The sequence below is a fragment of the Selaginella moellendorffii genome, unplaced genomic scaffold (genome assembly GCF_000143415.4).
Source record: "Selaginella moellendorffii unplaced genomic scaffold, v1.0 SELMOscaffold_73, whole genome shotgun sequence".
Taxonomy (NCBI): Eukaryota; Viridiplantae; Streptophyta; class Lycopodiopsida; order Selaginellales; family Selaginellaceae; genus Selaginella; species Selaginella moellendorffii.
The window spans coordinates 192,275-205,706 of NW_003314334.1; the positions used below are offsets into that span (position 1 = coordinate 192,275).

General features: G+C 52.4%; 4 protein-coding genes across 6 annotated transcripts; 2 read left to right on the top strand and 2 right to left on the bottom strand.

Moving 5' to 3' along the window:
* Positions 1-142: 142 nt before the first annotated feature.
* On the top strand, positions 143-2,714 carry LOC9649220 (probable polygalacturonase). Its single transcript, XM_002986235.2, has 5 exons — positions 143-926; positions 994-1,114; positions 1,172-1,346; positions 1,459-1,529; positions 1,977-2,714. The coding sequence occupies exons 1-5, from the start codon at positions 564-566 to the stop codon at positions 2,630-2,632; spliced, it is 1,386 nt and encodes a 461-aa protein (XP_002986281.2). The 5' UTR covers positions 143-563; the 3' UTR covers positions 2,633-2,714.
* Positions 2,715-3,006: 292 nt separating this feature from the next.
* LOC112340946 (helicase sen1-like) lies at positions 3,007-7,497 on the top strand. 2 transcript variants are annotated; one of them, XM_024660220.1, is made up of 7 exons: positions 3,007-3,919; positions 4,344-4,538; positions 4,600-4,692; positions 4,755-4,911; positions 4,973-5,105; positions 5,158-6,900; positions 6,961-7,497. In XM_024660220.1, the coding sequence occupies exons 1-7, from the start codon at positions 3,175-3,177 to the stop codon at positions 7,282-7,284; spliced, it is 3,390 nt and encodes a 1,129-aa protein (XP_024515988.1). In that variant the 5' UTR covers positions 3,007-3,174; the 3' UTR covers positions 7,285-7,497. The 2 variants fall into 2 exon arrangements, with proteins under 2 accessions (XP_024515988.1, XP_024515989.1); XM_024660221.1 differs by lacking the exon at positions 3,007-3,919 and adding an exon at positions 3,941-4,267.
* Positions 7,498-7,566: 69 nt separating this feature from the next.
* On the bottom strand, positions 7,567-8,233 carry LOC9648701 (histone H2B.2). The gene has a single exon (XM_002986314.2). It carries the CDS (start codon positions 8,107-8,109, stop codon positions 7,684-7,686), a length of 426 nt encoding a protein of 141 aa, XP_002986360.1. The 5' UTR covers positions 8,110-8,233; the 3' UTR covers positions 7,567-7,683.
* Positions 8,234-8,461: 228 nt separating this feature from the next.
* Positions 8,462-12,332, bottom strand: LOC9649230 (transcription factor LHW). 2 transcript variants are annotated; one of them, XM_002986315.2, is made up of 9 exons: positions 11,515-12,332; positions 11,140-11,337; positions 10,957-11,086; positions 10,850-10,909; positions 9,383-10,798; positions 9,220-9,321; positions 9,032-9,163; positions 8,852-8,977; positions 8,462-8,785 (listed from the first exon to the last, which is right to left on the bottom strand). In XM_002986315.2, the coding sequence occupies exons 1-9, from the start codon at positions 11,610-11,612 to the stop codon at positions 8,582-8,584; spliced, it is 2,466 nt and encodes an 821-aa protein (XP_002986361.2). In that variant the 5' UTR covers positions 11,613-12,332; the 3' UTR covers positions 8,462-8,581. The 2 variants fall into 2 exon arrangements, with proteins under 2 accessions (XP_002986361.2, XP_024516062.1); XM_024660294.1 differs by having other exon boundaries at positions 9,220-9,324.
* Positions 12,333-13,432: the final 1,100 nt, after the last annotated feature.

The following is a 13,432-nucleotide window of genomic DNA, read 5'->3' on the forward strand; positions in this document are numbered from 1 at the left end:
AGGCGCAACGGCCTAGAGCCGGTGGCTGGCGGGCTTGTGGCGCCCCAATGGATTACGTGCAACCGGCCATTGCCGGTTGCCAGCCCATTATTCTTTGTTAAATATTCCCTTGACGTGGAAATGGAAGAAAATAGCTTAAGCAACAGGCACGTCTGCTCCGGAAACGCGGGCGAGGCGAGGCGAGCAATCTGGGTGGGGGATGTGCCCAGCGCTGGATCCAGCTCCATTTCACACCCTCTGCGGCGGCAGCGCTCATCCTCTCCAGCTCAAATCGGTAAGTTTCCAGGCTCCGTGGCCGCATTTGGCAGGTGCCACGCTCCAACAATTCCTTCCAGGAGATGTGACTACACACAGCGGCGAGACATGGAAGAGTGTGCAGTCGCGGGCGAGGAGGCGGATCAAGATCGGTCACTGTGCGGTCGGCAGAGTATCAAGGCCAGTGGTTTTGGCTTCCCCGCGGCGGCCCCGATTAGCATCAACATGATTTTGGCATCGCCAACCAATCCAGCTCTGCTGCATTGCTGCTGCTAGGTCTTCGGGGCGGGGGATCGAGGGCGCCAGAGATGTGGTGGTTTGTGAAGCTCGACGCGCTGGCCATTCTTGTAGGTATGATGGTGATAGAGTCTTGGGGCGATTGCTCGAGCTCGTCCGGCCGATTGGACGCGGAGGAGATCTGCGGGCGCGGCAACCGCAGAAGCGTTGCGAGGCCGCACAGTGTGTCCATCACAGAGTTCGGAGCTGTCGGGGATGGGCAAACCGTGAACACGGTGGCGTTTCAGAATGCCGTCTTTTATCTGCAGTCGTTTGCTCACAAGGGTGGCGCGCAACTCTACGTGCCCGCCGGCAGGTGGCTAACGGGCAGCTTCACGCTCATCAGTCACCTGACGCTCTTTCTCGACACGGGCTCCGTCATCCTCGCCTCTCAGGTCAGGTCGGCCGGCCTTTCCAATTGGATGTCGCTCACCCTGCTTGCTTGTTTCTTCGATTCGGTAGGATCCACACGACTGGCCTTTAATAGATCCATTGCCGTCGTACGGGAGGGGCAGGGACCTCCCGGGTCGGAGGCACAGGAGTCTAGTCTATGGCAAGGATGTGGAAGATGTAGTGATTACAGGTGAGATACTGTATCCTCCTCGCTTTTCTTGTGTGAAGCACAGTTGCTCTGTCACAGGTGGAAATGGGACAATAGACGGGCAGGGATCGGTGTGGTGGCACTGGTTCCGTAATCAGTCCCTGAATTATACAAGGGGCCACTTGGTGGAGTTCATCAATTCGAAAAACATCGTGGTGTCAAATATTAGTCTCCTGAATTCACCATCCTGGACCATCCACCCTGTTTATTGCAGGTTTGTCTGATAGGTGTAGTAGCACTTCTGCTAGAGTCCTGGATTTTTTTTAAAATTTTTTTTTTCGTGCTCTAACGAGTTACCGTGTGTTGTTGGTTTCTGGTTTTGAAAGCAATGTTGTCATCAGAGGCGTGACCGTGGTTGCCCCTTCGGAGTCACCCAACACTGATGGTGTCCAACCAGGTAACAATTCTTGACAACCCTCTACTTCATCCAGGCTTTTCACGTACTTGAGCAACCATGGGAGTGGACCATGGTTCTCGACTCTGACTTTTTTTCACACAACTACTTAGTTGCTTTTTCTTCTACGTTTAGCGATTCCTTGCTGGAATTTTGTCGCTTGTTTTCGAACCCTTGGCTGTTTCGAAACAGAGCTCTTGCTAACAGTGAGTTAGATGGTAACCCAGGCCCAAAGGAGCGAGGCACTGTTGTTTAAGGAACCGGCAAGATGCAGGTATAGCATCTTTTGGGTTTACTACTATTTTGACTGTGGGTTTCATTACGTGAGCTCCCACCCTGTGCTCTTTGCATGGGCCTCTGGTTGTTGATCTCGTGGGATGGATCACTCAACTCCGTCCATCCATTTTCCATTCTCTGATTCTAATCCAGATAAACACGTGCCCTGTGCAGATTCTTGTACCGGCGTCTGCATTGAGGACTGCGCGATAACCAGCGGCGGCGACGCTGTCTCGGTCAAGAGCGGCTGGGACGAGTATGGCATCCAGGTTGGGCTCCCGAGTGCCAAGGTCGTGATCCGGCGAATCACGGCCCAGGCACCCGCCAGCGCCGCCATCGCCTTTGGCAGTGAGATGTCGGGCGGGATAAAGAATGTGGTGGTGGAGGACGTTCGAGTGTTCAACTCAAAGATCGGAGTCCACGTTAAGACTGGCGCGGGCCGCGGAGGCTACGTCAAGAACATCTCGGTCACCAACGTCACCATGGACAGTGTGCTCACGGCAATCGCCTTGAGCGGCAACAGTAGCAGCGAGCATCCTGACGAGGGCTACGACCCGCTGGCGTACCCGGTGGTGAGAGGGATTTACGTGAACAAGGTTTGGGGCCGGAACATCTCCCACGCCGGAAGCCTGAGAGGTTTGGAGGCGGCCCCGTTTGAGGACATATGCTTGTCCAACATAACTCTCGAGGTTGACGAGGCCTCGCAGGGATCCAAGTGGGACTGCTCCAACGTCAAAGGAGCCTCTCTCGGCGTCACTCCAACGCCGTGCCGCCAGCTCCAAAATCTCCTGGTCCTCGTCCTCCCCACTCGGACCTTGACAAGTCAATGACCCCCCCACGTACTTTTGTAATAAGTAAAGGAGTTCGTACCTATATTATATATACATGAGAGTCCGTACAGACTTGAACGTCCACCGTCGGATCCCCAGGCCCGAATCCAATCCAGTGGCTTTCTCCCGCGGACACGTGGCGAGAGGGCATTGGCGACAGCGCTGAGAATTACCGTGGACGCAAGGGCCCTGCTCTCTTACCTATAAAATGCGGCTGCCCCTCTCTCCCAGAGAGAAGAGAGAGCCTGAGGAAGAATTCTAGAGCGCTGTGCTCGCCTCCACCAAGAGGAGCAAGTCAGCGAAGTTGAGAGAGGGATTGGAGGAGCGGCGGGCGGGCGGGCGGGCGGGCGGGCGGGCGGACGGGCGGCGGCGGCGGCGGTCAGGATGGAGAAGGAGTGGTGGATTAGGATGGAGCAGGAGTGGTGGATTGGAAGTTTGTCCAGGTGCGAGACGTATTGCGTTGTGGCCGACGAGGATAACCCTAGGTGACCCTATTATGTGATGCCGGATTATTACTAGTAGTAGTTACGAGTTCTAGGACGATGGAGCTCGATCTGAATTTACCGCCTCCATCGCCCAAGGCTCCTGATGCCGACACGGCGGGACAAGCGGCATGCCCCTCCTCGAGCAGCGGTGACAAGCCACCCGTCAAGGTAGAAAAGGCGCGGAGGAGCGCGAGGCTGGCCAAGCAACAGTCGGACAACTTCATGGAGCCGCCGGAAGATACAAGCGCTGCTGTTTGTAGTAAAGCAGTGGAGAGTAGTGCTCGGCCACCCGACAGTACTCGGCCACCCGAGGCGCCAACGCCAGCCCCCCAGAGAAAAGCGGTCACCACCCTCCCCAGGCAAGCTGCTGTAGCCAAGAACGACGAGAAGCTGGGCAAGAAGCGTACGAGGCAGACGATGGTGCTGGAGTTAGGCGAGTCCTTGCAAATAGCACGTCCGCCGAAAGTCCCGACACCGGTTGTGCGGAGCGTAGGAGTTCGGCAACAGCTTAAAGAAGCCAGAGAGAATGTGGAGTCGTGCTTCGAGACCAACAAGGACGACAACTGTAATGGACCCCTCGATGCCAAAGAGAGGCCCCGAGATGCGCAGCTTAAGCCGCAATTCCAGAGGCCGAATGTTCGACGACAGCATGGTGAGAATGGAGGGAATGGAGGTGAAGAGCGCGCACCAATTAGGAGGCAAGCTCCATTCAAGCGTGCTGCTGCAGCATCTCAACCTCTGGACGCGTCTATTGAAAGGCTCCATCGAGAGGCTACCTGCAGCAAGCTGTGGCAACAATCAGGTTTGTTATATTCTCCGGTAATACGGTAGTTTTTTTCCTGTTTTTCTTTTTTTTTTTTGGCCTTGGTTTTTCCTGTCTTTTTCTTCTTCGAAAGAGAGAAAATGGTTAGGGTCGCTGACTAAGTCAGATGCTGGCAACATTATGACGCTAGATGCTTCATAGTTTCTGTCAGTGTTATGCTTACTCACGTACTGTTTTTCTACAGTTTTGAGTCGACTGTGTGTGTAACATGGCAAGCAGCTGCCGCTCTTTATATGCAAGTCCACCAAAAGGTTCATCGGACGTGGAAGAGCAAGGGATTTTGCTCAATGAAAATTGCAGCGCTGCTGTTTGGGCTGATCGCACAGAGTAGTTATCAAACCTGCTTGGGCGTGTAGGACTACGTATCTGGGATGGATTTTTGACGGTGTAAAAGTCTGTGCAGGCCAACCAGCGGAGACAGAGCTGCAGCGCGTTCCAGGAAGCTTTGCATCTTTAGAAGAATACGTACAAGTATTCGAACCACTACTGTTTGAAGAGTGCCGGGCACAGCTGTTCAATGTCTGGGAGGAGCTTCGTGACTCAGGAAAGGAAGTACACACTTCCGCGATGATCAAAGCAGTTGATAAACGCGACAGAGGTATGTGCCTTGTGATTCTGGTTCTGATTCTGATGCATGGTAACTAAACATTTGTTACCAGGATGGTACGATGTCACTTTACTTCCTCTGGACGCTCGTACTCGCTTTAACTTCAAAGAAGGCGACGTGGCAGTTTTGTCGACACCGCCTCAAGGTAGTGTGTCCATTTGTCTTTCTCAAAAGAAATTGAGCTTTAAGCTGGTGCTTATAATACAGACGCTCAACGCAAGAATGGCAGTGAAGATGCCAAAGAGGAAGGCGAAATATCGATTCACATTGCTGGTATTGCCCGCCGGTACATGCCCCTTGACGTTCGTGACGCCCATGGAGCTGTTATGTTCATCAACTTTTCCGAACTTAACGGAGATACTGGGTGAGTTATTTCCGTTTGAGCTAAACTTTGCTATCGTTGTCTAACTCGGTTTTGTTTGAAGAGGTGGCTACCCCAATCACTTGTTGGACGACTTGCGTCAAGGTGGTGTATGGTCGTTCACTGTTTTAGGAGGCCTTGCGACTACACAGCGTGAATATGTTGCCCTTCATGCTCTCTACCGCCTGCACCCTCAGGTAAATTGTTTTCTTGGTTCTTTCATGGATTTTACGAGTGGTCCATTCACAGATGCTCAAGGCGATATTGCAGCCACGGCCCGAGCTATTTCCTCGCTATGACCAGGAGCAAGCGGTTATGCTTAGCTGTTTCACTCCAGGGTTTACTGAGTACTTGCGCAACAATTTCAATGCTCCGCAACTGTCGGCTATACAATGGGCGGCTATGCACACGGCTGCCGGCACTGCTGCAGCTACGAGATCACAGGAAATATGGCCTTTTAGCCTGGTGCAAGGGCCGCCTGGGACAGGGAAAACACATACGGTCTGGGGGATGCTGAACGCTATCCACCTTGTGCAGTATCAGAGGTACTACACCGCTCTCCTCAAGAAAATTGCACCTGGTGCAGTAGTCTCGGATGCTTCTGCTGGCGATGACGAGCAGGGAGGGTGGATTGATGAGGTTTTGCAGAAGATGGACAAGAGTCTCCTCCGACAGCTTCCAAAGCTTTGCCCGAAGCCCCGGATGCTTGTCTGTGCTCCCTCGAATGCAGCAACAGATGAACTGCTTTCTCGTGTGCTGGACAAAGGTTTTATGGACGGCGAGATGAGGGTATATCGGCCTGACGTGGCTCGCGTGGGAACAGATCCGCAGTCCAAGGCAGCGCAGGCAGTTTCCGTGGAAAAGAGAACGGAGTCGCTCATTGGAAAAGGGCGGGACGAGATTTTAGAGTGGCTTCAGCGGATGCGGCTGCGGGAGTATGCTCTATCACAGCATATAGCGGTGCTACAAAAGGACTTAAATGCCAGTCGGGTCCAGGGCGCAGTCGGTGTCGAGCCCGAGGTGCTTACGGCCCGCGACCAGGCCAGAGACATGAAGCTGCAGCAGCTGGCATCGCTGCTGGAAGAAAGAGATAAGGTGCTGGTTGACATGTCCCGGTTTGTGATTGTTGACAACCTTCATAAGCCGGGTGGTGGATATGGTCTCGAGGACGCGAAGAGCAAGCTCGAAGCGAGCTTTGCGAATGAGGCGGAGATCGTGTTCACCACAGTTTCCAGCAGCGGTCGTAAACTCTTCACCAATCTGGCCCGTGGTTTTGACATCGTGGTTATTGATGAAGCAGCACAAGCCAGCGAACTAGGCGTGCTACCTCCACTCATCCTTGGAGCAGCCCGCTGTGTCCTGGTTGGTGATCCGCAGCAGCTCCCAGCGACTGTCATTAGCCGGGTGGCGGACACCATGCAGTATTCGCGAAGCTTGTTCGAGCGGTTTCAACAAGCGGGATGTCCGACGCTCATGCTGACAGTCCAGTATCGCATGCATCCTCAAATTCGGGATTTTCCATCTCGGCATTTTTATCAGGGCCGTCTCCAGGACAGTGACAGCGTCAAGGGCTTGCCGGACGAGATTTACCACCATGACCCGCTGCTGCAGCCTTACCTCTTTTTCGACGTGAGCCACGGAAAGGAGTCGCACATCAGCGGCTCGGTCTCGTTTCAGAATGTTGTCGAGGCCAAGTTTGCAGCCAAGCTGTATGACCACCTCCAAGGTGTTTTGAAGGCGGCAGGGAGGCAGCAGGCGACCGTGGGTGTCATATCTCCTTACAAGCTTCAACTGAGGTGCATACAGAGGGAATTCGAGTCTCTCTCTGGTGATGCCAAGGGAGTTTACATCAACACGGTGGATGCATTCCAGGGGCAGGAAAGGGACGTGATTATAATGTCTTGCGTCCGAGCTTCTAACCACGGGGTGGGATTCGTAGCGGACATAAGGCGGATGAACGTGGCTTTGACTCGAGCTCGTCGATCGCTATGGGTAAGATTTTGTATTTTTTTATCACTTTTTCCTGGCTGAAGCCATGCATGCGCTGCGCAGGTTATAGGCAATGCCGGTACGTTGGAGCAGTCTGAAGATTGGGCTAAGCTCATAGAAGATGCAAAGTCGAGGAACTGTTTCATCACCTCGGCTGCAGCAGTGGAGAAGGGCCTCATCAGTGACGGGGTTTTAAGTCAGGTTCTCAGGGAGCCGACGTTGCCAAGCTCGTTGTCACGGCTGGATGGTCATAATAGAGCAGGCAGTGATTTGAGAGGGACGAGAGATAACAACAAGCCAGGTAGGCGTGGGAGGTACGAAGCGGAAGCCGAGAGAAAGACTGCCGATAATTATCTGAGGCAGCACAACAGTTTCAGAAGAGGGTGACGCTGAAAAACAGATTAAAGCTCTTCTTCCATCGTTTTTCCTCGCTTTTCGAGGCCACAGCAACATGTACATGACAAGAGACCAGGAGACTCGAGATGGTTTGTTTCGTGGGCAACAAGGATGGCTTTACTTGTTGTTTTGATAACTATAGGTGGTACTTGCGATTTTCCCTCTCGATCTCGACGTGATGTACATATACATATACTTCACATTTCTCACTGTGCTAGACTCGTTCCAGCGCGAGCAAGCTTAGAAAACTACCATTGTAGAACACATTGACTGTTGGAAAAAAAAAGTTTCACCATTGAAGATCAAGTATACAGGAGTTACAACGACACTTAGATTAATAGGAAAAAGAAAGGAGAGGCAAAAGCTACTCGAGTTCCAGGAAGAACAAGCTCAAGAGCTCGTGAACTTGGTGACGGCCTTGGTCCCTTCGGACACGGCATGCTTGGCGAGCTCGCCGGGAAGGATGAGACGAACCGCCGTCTGGATCTCCCGCGAGGTGATTGTGGGCTTTTTGTTGTAGCGAGCCAACCTCGAGGCCTCCTGCGCTAGCTTCTCGAAGATGTCGTTGATGAAGCTGTTCATGATCCCCATGGCCTTGCTCGAAATGCCCGTCTCGGGGTGGACCTGCTTGAGTACCTTGTATATGTACATCTTGTACGTCTCCACGCTCTTCTTCATCTTGCGCTTCTTCTTGTCCGCCGCCGCCGATGGATCCTTGGCCGGGGTCTTCTTCTCCGCCCGCGGCTTCTTCTCCGCCGCCTTCTTCTCCGCTGGGACCTTCTCAGCTACAGGCTTCTTCTCCGCTGCCTTGGCCATCGCTCCGCCGCTTGGGAATCCGAGAGAGAGAGAGACAGAGAGAAAGAGAGGCTCTGCCTACTGATTTGAGAGCTAGCGCTACCACTTACTCCTCTCGCACACACCAGGAAGATTGCTCGCCAATGGAAAACCCCTAGCTCCGTGAAAATCTTATAAACACCTGATTCCTGCGCTCCCATTGGCTCTCGCGGCGCGACGAGGATCAACCTCCCAGCCAACGACATCGCAACCCGCCACGTCGGCGATCTCCATCCTGGCCGTTGGTTCTGGCAGTTTGGCGCCTCTTATTTTGGGGCCTTTAATATTTTGTGGAGGGAGTCCAGACATTATGCTCGAGTTACGATGCTTTATATTAACACAAGGAAGAATTGCAACTTTCGATTTTTCTCAAGCAATGGTGTACAAGGAAGAAAAATAGATCTATGCCATGTAAATAACATAGTGTATAATAACAACACCACCTTCACATTTGTCACCAGGCGCTACCAGGGGACACGGTAATGCCGTGCGAAGCAACAACTTGAGGCTGGAATCGGCTTCCAAATGACTCGGAGCAAACGTCCGACATCTCCGATCCCACAAAGCTTGGCGCGCTCGTGTTCTTGCCGCTGGGTCTAAGCAGCTGCGTGAGATTCCAAACCACCTTGAGCCGGTTTACTTCTTTCGCAGCGTGAACCTGTATGTCGAGTTTTAGCTACACACCAAACGCAAGGAAAAGAAGAAAAAGAATCGCTTCTTCTACCTCAACGTTGAAACGAGCCCAAATCTTATCGTTCCGCGACTCCATCACACCCTTCAGGATTGTAAGCCCAAGACCCCGGATGTTGTCAGCAATCTCCCAGAATAAGCCTCTCTCCTCGCACAACATCTGAGAGCACGAGAAATCAGCCGACGACAATATATTAAGCACTGATTCACCAACCTCAACAAGCATTTGCCGTGGCTGCTTGAGATTCTCCACAAGAATCGGAACGCCACTTCCTTTCGCATCAAGCTCCATAGCCCAGCTTGCACCGTTCTCCAAGCCACTGCTGTTCTCTGCACTCCTCTCTCCCTGTTAAGTTGTCCAAATTAGACGATATTCGATGCAAAGACACAGCCTTCGTTCACCTTTACGTCGCCTCCAGCTTTCCACTTGTCACCGTGCTGCGTCACACTTTGGAGAAACTTCATATGCCGGATTGTTTTCTCTAGCAGCGCATCAATGCTACACTGCTACACAAAACAAGTAGAAGGTGAACATCCATTTTACTGCATGAAGGACGACGCTTACCTTTGTTGCATTGGGAACAATATCGCGAAGCTCCCTAACTCTGTCCTGTATTTGCTGCCTGTCTTTGGGCCTGGGCCTTGGAGCTTCCCCTGGCCTCAGCCTCTTCCTCCCAGTCATCCGACTAGGCTCCTCCTGCTTTCTGGCTGCCGCTCCGCTAGTATCCTTGTACGAGTGTTCCTCCGACTTCTTAGCCTGGCTCCCTTCGGTCCAAGAGCTTGAAGAAACATCCACGGACACGCTGCTTGCAGGCCAGTTGGCAGCTATATCTCTGTCCAAACTCGAAGAGCTCGATAGCTGCTTCTCCAGATATTGCACCGCGTTCCCAACAGTTAGCGCGGGAGCGCATCCTAATGAACTCTTGGCAGATGTCGGTCCCCTGGAACCCAGTGACGACGTACTCGCACCGGCAACAACAGCATCCAACAGCTGCTCTGGCCTGTCCGCCGACAGATTGACAAATGCATCGCGGGTTTTGTCCATTGCAGCGGTGGCGCCATCAAAGGGTAGAGCAAGCTTCGCAGGTTTCATGTCTTCAACCGGTTGTGTTGGTATGTTCACGTACAGTTCCTCCTTACTTGGCCCGCACTTTGAATGAGAAACCACCACCTCGGATAATTCATCCCCGAAAGCGAACTGTGAACAGGTTGTCGAACCGCTGGCTTGGCCTCCCGCATACTCCTTATTCAGAGACGCTAACAAGTTGTTGAAATCATCCAAGTCGTCCTTCTGAAACGCCTTAAACAAACTGTTGTAGTCAAATCCTTCTTCTGGTCCCGGCCGCATCATCCCTGCCTCGTCTCCAAAGGAAGTTGGCAGCGGCAGGTTCTGATCATAATCTCTTGTTGACACAGGCAAGGTGGAGTCCGGCGGAGGCCATCCGCTGGAGTCGAAGTGCCTGATGCTTTGTCCGTAGGAAAGCTCGCTGGAGAAATTAGATAGCCGCCCTGCCTCCGATGAATTAAAGAAACTCTCCACAGGAGCTTTGCTGATCAAGCGGCTTAAATGGCCTGGATCTTCCTGGAAGACCTGAGATCTGGAACAGTAGAGACCCGTAGAGGCGGGGCGTATATCCTGTGGCTTCTGCCCCATGGATGGAACTACCATTGAAGCCCAGCTGCTCGTAGAAAGTTGGAAGGCAGGCTCAACAACTTTGGCCGCTGAACGCAACATGTGTTCTCCCTCCGTAGGAACGGGGCACGCTGGTCGGCTGCTCATGGTTGTTCTTGCAGAAGAGCCAAATGCTGCCAACATAGAAGCGGGCTTGTTGACGTACGTTGGCATGGCTTTCGGGACAACAGAAAGGCCTCTTCCAGCTTGTCCATCGGGAGTGAACTCAGGAACGAATGCCCCAGGCATGCTTTGTAATGCTCCGAACAATGCTCTGATCTGGCCTACCAAGTTCAGATCCTCGGCCATCTGCAAGGGCACACACAGTTACTTGAGTAAGAGCTGGGAGAAGCTACACACCGTTTGAGTCGATCCAAGTTGCACAACACCTTGCTGCTGGACTGCTATCACAGCAATCGTCTGGACACCAAAGAGTTAAGGACTCCCTCGAATGAAAGCTACTATACCTTTATTCCCGCTTCAAACTGATTCGACCAGCCGTGCTCCAATGCCGCTGGTACTCCGCTTTCCATAGATCTTTCCCCAGCTGCAAACACCCACTGGTGCTTTCCGGAGAAAGCTACACGCCCAATTATTCTGCCCGAGAGGAAAGTTGGGTTAGCCACGACACCGACAACCGAGTTGCGTACCCTTCTCCCAGGGAGTAAACCTGGAAGGACATTTTAGCGACAGCCAACTGTATCTGATCTTCGGCAATGCCACCATCTTGCTTGAGCAGCAGCATGTCCAGAGGGCTTCTCCCATTCCCAGCGCCGCTGCGGCTCAAAGCATTGGCGATTGGTGGCAGCGTCGCGAATTCGTAGTAGCTGTCCTCCCATGTCAGCACCCTGCAATAAAAACACAGCGAGAAAAAACGCATAAGAGACAAGCTAAGTCAACAGTAGCTAAAAAAACCCAAGAGAGGCAGTGCAGTGCCACCTCCAGTTAGCAGGAGATCAAGCAAGAGAGCTCTCTCTCTCTCTCTCTCTTGAGCACAAGCGAAGCGAAAGGGATGATTTACTCACATACGGCTGCGTCGCTTTAGCTTCCAAAACACAGCGTAGCACCAGCCAGTCCTGTTGCAAAGACTCCGGAGAGCCTGGCCCAGACCCTCCGCCGACATGATAGCAATGCCCGCGATGATCTGGGACGATCTTCCACAATGATCTTGAGATGAGCCGCAAAACCAAAATGCCCAAAATGCGAGCCTAGCCCCCTTTGTTCTTCCTCCTCGCTGCGTGCCTTGCTTGCTTCTCCTCTGTCAGCTCAGGACCAGGCTCACTCCCCCAGCTTCCGCAAACAGTGAAAAGCAAACGAAGCCCGGCGAACTCGTTTCCCTGGAATCCCCCCCTTTCAGATTATGATGATCGCTCGCAGGCAGTGGTAGTCCCTCTCCGTCTCCCTGGGCACACGAACTTCGTCGACTACTCGCACGCGGCCGCCGTGACTCCCACACCGCTGCTGCTGCTGCTGCTGCTGCTGCTTCCTCATCCTAGGCTCGCAAGCAAGGCGGAGGAAGGGATGGAGAGCACACACACGCACAGCGCCGCCTTAGAGCCACCGATCGAGACCAAGAGCGCGTCCTGTAGCTAAGACATATTTCGGCCCCCCGCGCGCGCCTCTCCGGCCAAGGGAAAGAAGGACGATTCCAGCTCTCTCATGGAGCCTGGAGACCTGGCGCTGCGTCGCGAGCTGAGATTTCGAGAGCTCTTGGGCGATGGATGTGGATCGAGCGCGCGATACCTAAAATGGAGAGAGGAGAATCCCTCGGAGCAAATAGATAGATAGATAGGCGAGAAAGAAACAATGTAGTGTAGCAGTGTAGTGTAAATCTTGGATACACGACCTAGGTAGAGGGGGCTTTAAGGACAGGTCGCTGCCAAACAGCAGCGCGGTGTGAAAGCGAGCCCAAGGGGATGCTTTTTACGGGTATGTCTACGTACACGTGTGCAGATACGTATTCCTTCCCCTCCTGGACAATTTCCTTGTTTTTAACTCGCCCAGTAAATCTAGTAGTGATGCTGCTGCGAGGCAACAAGGCAAGCACTCATTCCCTTGGCCTGGGAATTTCAAGCTTTGTTTTTGTGTACCGCCCATGTTTCTATGTATGTATGTGCCTTGTATTGTATGGATGAGATGCGGAGCAAAGCAAGATGAGGATTGCCAAGCAGGAAAGATTAAACAAAAGACCTTTTAAAGATGAGGGAAACAAAGTTGACAAGTACATTGCAACAAAGTGTTCGGGGCATCTTGTGGCAGAGAGAGTTAGCCATGATCACCAAACATTTTTGTTATAAGTGGGATTCCTCTCCAAGCTTTGGCACTAGGATCAATCAGGGGTGAGTGAGTGAGACCCCGAAACCACTCACACAAATTTGTGGACCCCTGGAGAGCAAGCGGACAAACAAAATGATGCACGCAACATCGACGTCACCGGAGATTTCATCACAAAGAACGAACTGGAGGGCGAGTGTGTTTTAGGACCGCAACTAAGCCAGCTCCAAGATTTTGATTCATCTTCCCTGGCTCCCAAAAAGCAATCACAGCTTTTTCAACTCTTTCTTTGCTCAGTGTTGCGGTGATAGTGGGAGGCGGGGGAGGGAGCTTATTTTCAAGTCCTTTTTGCTAATGTATTGGCATTGTCCTATCATTGTCAAAGTGACAATCTCGTTCGTTGTTTAGAATAAAGGGGGAATAAAGAATGGACAAAAGGATTCCATGGATGGCAACACCAAAGGGACATGAAGATAGACGAAAATCGTCGCCACTTGTACTGTTAAGTTAGGAATCCATGTGATCCCTCCACCCATATTTATAAAATCTCAATATCTATAGATCGAGCTTGCCAACTTGCTTTGAATCTTCGTTCTTAGATGGATTGAAAGCCCCGAGAATCTGATGCATCATTATCACTAATGTAGACGAAAGAAATATGGGCAACCG

Excerpts from the sequence above, each read along its gene's own strand:
- LOC9649220 (XM_002986235.2), top strand. The coding sequence starts at position 564 with ATGTGGTGGTTTGTGAAGCTCGACGCGCTGGCCATTCTTGTAGGTATG. Across the intron at positions 927-993 it reads CCGTCATCCTCGCCTCTCAG|GATCCACACGACTGGCCTTT; the intron begins GTCAGGTCGGCC and ends TCGATTCGGTAG. Across the intron at positions 1,115-1,171 it reads GGAAGATGTAGTGATTACAG|GTGGAAATGGGACAATAGAC; the intron begins GTGAGATACTGT and ends GCTCTGTCACAG.
- LOC112340946 (XM_024660220.1), top strand. The coding sequence starts at position 3,175 with ATGGAGCTCGATCTGAATTTACCGCCTCCATCGCCCAAGGCTCCTGAT. Across the intron at positions 4,539-4,599 it reads AGTTGATAAACGCGACAGAG|GATGGTACGATGTCACTTTA; the intron begins GTATGTGCCTTG and ends ATTTGTTACCAG. Across the intron at positions 4,912-4,972 it reads GAACTTAACGGAGATACTGG|AGGTGGCTACCCCAATCACT; the intron begins GTGAGTTATTTC and ends TTTTGTTTGAAG.
- LOC9648701 (XM_002986314.2), bottom strand. The coding sequence starts at position 8,109 with ATGGCCAAGGCAGCGGAGAAGAAGCCTGTAGCTGAGAAGGTCCCAGCG.
- LOC9649230 (XM_024660294.1), bottom strand. The coding sequence starts at position 11,612 with ATGTCGGCGGAGGGTCTGGGCCAGGCTCTCCGGAGTCTTTGCAACAGG. Across the intron at positions 11,087-11,139 it reads GTTTACTCCCTGGGAGAAGG|AATAATTGGGCGTGTAGCTT; the intron begins GTACGCAACTCG and ends CCTCTCGGGCAG. Across the intron at positions 8,786-8,851 it reads GGGCTCGTTTCAACGTTGAG|GTTCACGCTGCGAAAGAAGT; the intron begins GTAGAAGAAGCG and ends CTCGACATACAG.